At 42.4% G+C, this 6,000-nt stretch overlaps 2 protein-coding genes across 2 annotated transcripts in view; both read left to right on the top strand.

The window, feature by feature from the left end:
• Window positions 1-6,000, top strand: part of EZR (ezrin) — a 705,905-nt gene that overhangs the window by 584,631 nt on the left and 115,274 nt on the right. The gene's annotated exons all lie outside the window — the stretch shown is intronic.
• RSPH3 (radial spoke head 3) overlaps window positions 5,298-6,000 on the top strand; it is a 30,831-nt gene continuing 30,128 nt past the window's right edge. Inside the window, exon 1 of the mRNA XM_075064078.1 lies at window positions 5,298-5,559. Coding sequence (XP_074920179.1) covers window positions 5,423-5,559 — 137 coding nt within the window. The 5' untranslated portion in view covers window positions 5,298-5,422. The remainder of the gene's footprint in view (window positions 5,560-6,000) is intronic.

The raw sequence follows: 6,000 nt of genomic DNA, 5'->3' as shown, positions 1-6,000 counted from the left end.
GAAATCGATGCTAGCCTCGGACCACGGACGCACACCGAATTAATGTGCCTAGTGTGGCCGCGTGCACTCGACTTTATACAATCTGTTTTACAAAACCGGTTTATGTAAAATCGGAATAATCCCGTAGTGTAGACGTACCCTAAGAGGGATTTTGTAGCTACTAACTGGGTGAGTGTCCATAAAAGCGAGCTCCCCCCACCTTCATTTATCACAGCCCCACCAGCCTAGAAATAATTATGCACCCCCAGACCTCTATCTGCCCATCCTTCAGCCCATCAATGTATTGTGTGCTCAAACTCCCAAACCCACATCTGTCCCTCGAAGCATCTCCACTCCCTCTGCAGTTGCAGTGTTTCTTCACATACACACACCCCAAGTCTGTTGTTGCTGGAATGGAGAGGGAAGGATGAACAGACTGACCTATTGTTCATGTGAGGAGAGGGAGAGGAGGGAGCAAAGCCAGACTGAGGAGCTATTTCTGTTCTTCCCCCCCGAGAATGGTACCTGCTCCCTTTGACCTCTCCCCTCCCAAAAATCTCCTCTGGGCTTCTAAGGGGGAGCTCTGCCCACCTCTTGTAGCAGCCCCGTTTGGCTGCCTTTCCGCAGGAGGCTGGGAAGTGGGGAAGGCAGCCAATCAGATGGAGATTTTCCCTCTGGGGTGGAACTCATGTGGAGGCTGGAACTTGTGGCATCATTGACAGACTGGCTCAAGTAGGGTCCAAATACACATTCTTGGTGACGAAATCATGAGAACTGGCAATGCTGCACAGTTTCTCCAAAAAATTCTTATAACCAATTCATTAATATGGGCAAAACAACTTATTTTCCTAATGTTGTTCCCTGAAATGGATAAATCATTTTTGCTGAAAACTTCCAAACAACCTCAGCCTGGGGAAGACACTGGTCATGGAAATTTTCAGTCTGAATGGTTAAAGTTTGGCAAAATTATAAGCAATTTAAACTAGGATCTTATCAAAGGAAGTGTCAGGTAAGCTTTTTCATGGAGACATGGAGTTTTAAGGCCAAAAGTCTGATCTCATGTATAACATAGGCAATTAAATTACACCAAGTTACCCCTGTATTGAGCCCAGTAACTTGTGTTTGGCTAAAGCAGATCTTCCAGAAAGGCACCCAGTCTTGATGTGAGACATCAGCAGATGGAGAATCCACCATTTCCCTTGGTAGTTTGTTCCAATGCTTAACTAACTTCACGGTTAAACATTTGTGCCTAATTTCTAAAATGAATTTGTCTGGTTACAGCTTCCAGACATTGGTTCTTTTTATGCCTTTCTCTGCCAGATTAAAGAGCCTTCCCAGTATTTTCTCCACAAGGAAGTACATACACACTGTAATCAAGTCACCTTTCTGTCTTCTTTTTGATATATTAAATAGATTGAGCTCTGTAAAAGGAAAAGGAAAAGCTGGAAAAGTTGACTGTCAAGCTTATGCTCATACTTGTCAGACAGCTGGCATCAGAGCCTACCCTACTGTTAAATTTTATCTTTACCAATGAGCAAAGGTAAATATTAGTTTAAATATGATTCACACAAACCATGATTTGAGGACTTCCATGGGCCAGACACAGGTTTGATACAGGAGTGGGTGGGTGAAATTCTGTGGCCTGCGTCGTTCAGGAGGTCAGACTAGATGATCATAATGGTCCCTTCTGACCTTAAAGTCTGAGTCCTTCACTGTAGTGCAAGGGACTTTCCTGTAAAGACAAAAGAATTACAGTGACACCTTGTGGTGAAAATATCCTTTTACATCAGTTATGATATTCTTGAGACTAGTCTGACAACAAGGTGCTGATACTGGTGCTTCTAATACAGTATTTCTTCTGCTCCATAGAAGTTTTCTAAAAAACACACAAGATACAGTATTATAAGTAGAAGTATATCCACTAAAAAGATTATTTCTAAAAATAATCTAAGCAGCCAACTGGCCCAGGAGTTTGAACCAAAAGCATAACTAGAACTATAGGTTCTACTTAATATTTCAACATGACTAATAAAATAAATAAATAAATCAAACATATAAAAATTACCACTCATTCTCATTGAATGGAAACATATGTTTCTTCGTTCATCCATCATTTGGAGAGGCAGCTGGATCTAGTGGATTGATTTTAGGAGTTTGTGTTAATATTTATAGGTTCAACTGTCTAAATTTGCTCACAAATCAGATTGTTAAATACCCATAAAAATTGAGATTAGATTTAAAAATCAATCCTTTAATGTTAGAGTCTATTTTATATTATGTTGTTAGTGAATTTGATTAGGAGGTGGTCTTATAAATTTGGTAAAGATGGAGCCAAGCAATGAATTGAATCTGGGCCTGAACTTTCCTAAAGTTCAAATAAGCTAACTCATTCTAGCAAGGAGAATCATGTATGAACAGAACCTGCTCCTCTATTTTCTGGTTGGATTTTAATAATCATAATTTTATTTGTATACAATTTTTCAGTTCCTTTAGAATGTTCTATCTATATGTGTTTTCCATTCATTTTTGACAACATATGGGATCATTCTGTAACTGATATAAAAGACAAGAAATAATGTATTAATTCTAAAGTATCAGTGCAATTGGAAAAATATTTGAAACACTTAGAAGAAAACAATATTAATATGATGTTCTTAAAATTGTAATAAAGTTGATAAGATTATATACATATATGAGAGCTATTAATTTCTAACATGCATATACATATGGGACTATTATTTTAAAAGGTCCTTGTGAAAATTCTATCAATGCTTGATAATACATGAAACTCTACAACAGACATGTAAACACTGAGCTTTTCCATCTTAGCATTGTTCAAGTGCTGATATGATAAGAAAAAAAATACTTTATAAAGGTACATGATGAAATGAAAAGTAATTCATTTTTTGTGATATATAGAAAAATTGTCAGTGAATGAATTAATAGAAAACTGTCAGTTAATGAGGGGACCAGAAACAAGTGGGTGTATGTACAACAAAGCTGGTAAAATACACAGTAAATTCCCAGTCCTTTAAACACTTACTCATGTGCCTAACTTTACTGCCATCAGGGTTCCCTCCCCATTCTGAACTTTAGAGTACATACGTGGGGACCCGCATGAAGACCCCCTAAGCTTATTTCTACCAGCTTAGGTTAAAAACTCCCCAAGGCACAATTTCTCTCATATACTTTGGATTAAGTAACGCTGCCACCACCAAGTGATTTAAACAAACATTTAGGGAGGGCCGCTTGGAGCCCTACCTTCCCCAAATATCCCCCCAAGTCCCTACACCCCTTTTCCTGGGCAGGTTTGAGAATAATCTCTCACAAATTGGTACAGGTGAACACAGACCCAAACCCTTGAATCTTAAAACGATGAAAAAACAATCAGGTTGTTAAAAGAAGAATTTGAATTAAAGAAAAGATAAAAGAATTACCTCTGTAAAATCAGGATGGTAAGTTCTTTACAGAATAACAAAAGACTCAGGAATATAGAGGATCTCCCCTCTAGGCAAAACCTTAAAGTTACAAATCCAAGGATAAACCTCCCTCTAGACAAGGAAAATCACAAGCCAAAATAAAAGTAAGCTAACACATTTTGTTATTATTATTTACTAATTCTAATTGAGTTGGATTGCTTGCCTTCTTGATCTGTCTCCGGCAAGCACACCGAACAGACAGACCAAGAACAGACTAAACAAAGCCTTTTCCCCCTCCCCAGATTTAAAAGTATCTTGTCTCCTTATTGGTCCTTTCAGTCAGGTGCCAGCTAGGTTACCTGAGCTTCTTAACAACTTTACAGGTAAAAGGAATTTTGTGCCTCTGGTCAGGAGGGATTTTATAGTACTGTATACAGGAAAGTAGTTACCCTTCCCTTTATATTTATGACAACTGCCATGAATAATCCCACTGAAATAAAGCTTGATGTTCACTGGATCAGAGTCTAAGGGTATGTCTGCATTGCAATGACATGGCTGCAGCTGTCCCAGGTCAGCTGAATCAGGCTCACGGGGCTTGGGCTACCAGGCTGTAAAATTGCAGTGTAGATGTTCGGGTTTAGGCTGGAGACCAGGATCTGTGATCCAGTTGGGGGAGGGGGGGCACACTGTTATTTTTAGCCCAATTGCAGCGTAGACATACCTTACATGAGTGGGTTTGACCTACAGAAATGAGGCGTAGAAGAAAAGAATGTGACAGCGAGATCTATTTTACAATACAACTTCATTAATTTGCAAAACGAATTATGATTTACTGAATTCTGAGCATAAGTGAACATTTAAAAAATCAAAGATAATGCATCACAACACATATTTTATTTTGTTAATTGTTCAGTTTAATTATGATCATACTTCACAATATACTATATGTTTTGTAAAAGTAATTGTGAAGCTATAATAAGAGTCTTTAAACGTGATGAGAAAAGGTGAAAGATTGCAATTTTTGTGTGCAAATTATATGGATTAGTGTGGTTTCTATTGTATATTAGACAATCTATCAGTACATCAGATATGCATGTTTAGGCCAGTTGGCATCTAACAACATGAACAAGCCACACAAGGTTTCATCTTATTGTTTATGTAAACCACAACTCCTGAGAAGAAATGCAGTATTACAGAATCAAATTTTTCAAGGGGACTCTACCCAGCGTCCATTTTTGCCCACATTTTTGTGCTTTGCTATAAACAGAAAAAATATAGTTGATTTTGGCTCAAAACTTCTTTTGACTTTAGTTAATGTTTTACAGCATGATACTACTTCTACTAGCTCCAAGAAAAACATGTTTTTTGTGACAACCCAAGAAGGTCTCTTCCTCAAACCAAACGGGTGTCTGTGTAAGTGATGAAGCACAGACAGGATTATTAGCCTGAGGTGCAGAAAGAGGGTTAGTCACTGGAGAATCAAATATTTTTCTTAACGACCCAGCTCCTGGAATCAGGTGTTTATATGAGACTCAGCTTTTTTTTTGTTATTTTATTTTATTATGTACGTTTCTAGCCATCCTGAGAAAAACAGCAGATATGAAAAGCACCGACAAATTATTCTTTGTTGAATCTCATATTTGAGCCTATTTTATGATTTTTAAAGGGCCTGACTCATAATCTTTGTGCAGTGGGGACGGACTGCATCTCTCCCTCGCACACATGCCCGCGTGTGCCACTGGCAGGTGTTTAAGCAGCCGGACAGGCAGAGCTGCACTCGGTCAGTAACAGAAGCTCCCTTCCATCACAAGCCCAGTGAAGCGTGACGGCCGTCGTGCGCATGCGCGCTGCGTTGGGCTAGCCTCCCGAACCGGAAGTGCCCTGTTGGCGGCCGGGTCGCAGTTTATCCTGGAGACGGTTGTCAAGTAGCGAACGCCGCGTCGCTAGGCAACAACAGACCGAGGATTGTTCGCAGGGCCCTGAGGCTGAGCTGAGCCCCGCGCCCGGCAGCCCCCGCCGCGGCCATGGCCACGGCCTCCATGCTCCCCGCGCGCAACCAGGAGGCGGCGGCTGCAGCCAGCGGCACCTACAGCTACTGCAGCCGCCCCCGGGCCCTGCCCGCCCGGCGGAGATACCGGGGCGCCCCGGGACCCAGCGAGCAGTGAGTCCGGCCCGCGGCGCCCCCTGCACCCGCACTGCCCAGCCCGGCTCCAACCGCGCCGCCGTGAGCCTCCTACCCCGCCCCCAGCGCCCCCTGCCCCTCCTCCCGTCCGCGCCCCCTTGTCCCTTCTCCGTCCCGTCCCCCAGCGTCCCCCAGCTCCCCCTGCCCCTTCTCCCATCCCGTCCTCCAGCGTCCCCCTGTCCCCGCCCCATGACCCCCATACCCAGGATCCCCTGCCCCCTGTCCTGTCCCCCAAGTCAGTATCAGTGTAGTGAATGGGTGGGGTACGACCCTTGGTTCGTCAGGGAAGGAAGTGGGTTATTTCCCTGGTCGGTGGTCTCAGTTACTCAATGTGGTATTTTGACTGTGTCCTGTGATGTGTTCCACATAATTTCTGGACCACCTGATGGTGTCAGACACCATGAGCTGTCTCATGAGCCG

Source organism: Chelonoidis abingdonii, chromosome 3, assembly GCF_003597395.2.
Source record: "Chelonoidis abingdonii isolate Lonesome George chromosome 3, CheloAbing_2.0, whole genome shotgun sequence".
Classification (NCBI taxonomy): domain Eukaryota; kingdom Metazoa; phylum Chordata; order Testudines; family Testudinidae; genus Chelonoidis; species Chelonoidis abingdonii.
The sequence above is the reverse complement of the archived record's forward strand: the minus strand, read 5'-3'. Positions and strand labels throughout refer to the sequence as shown.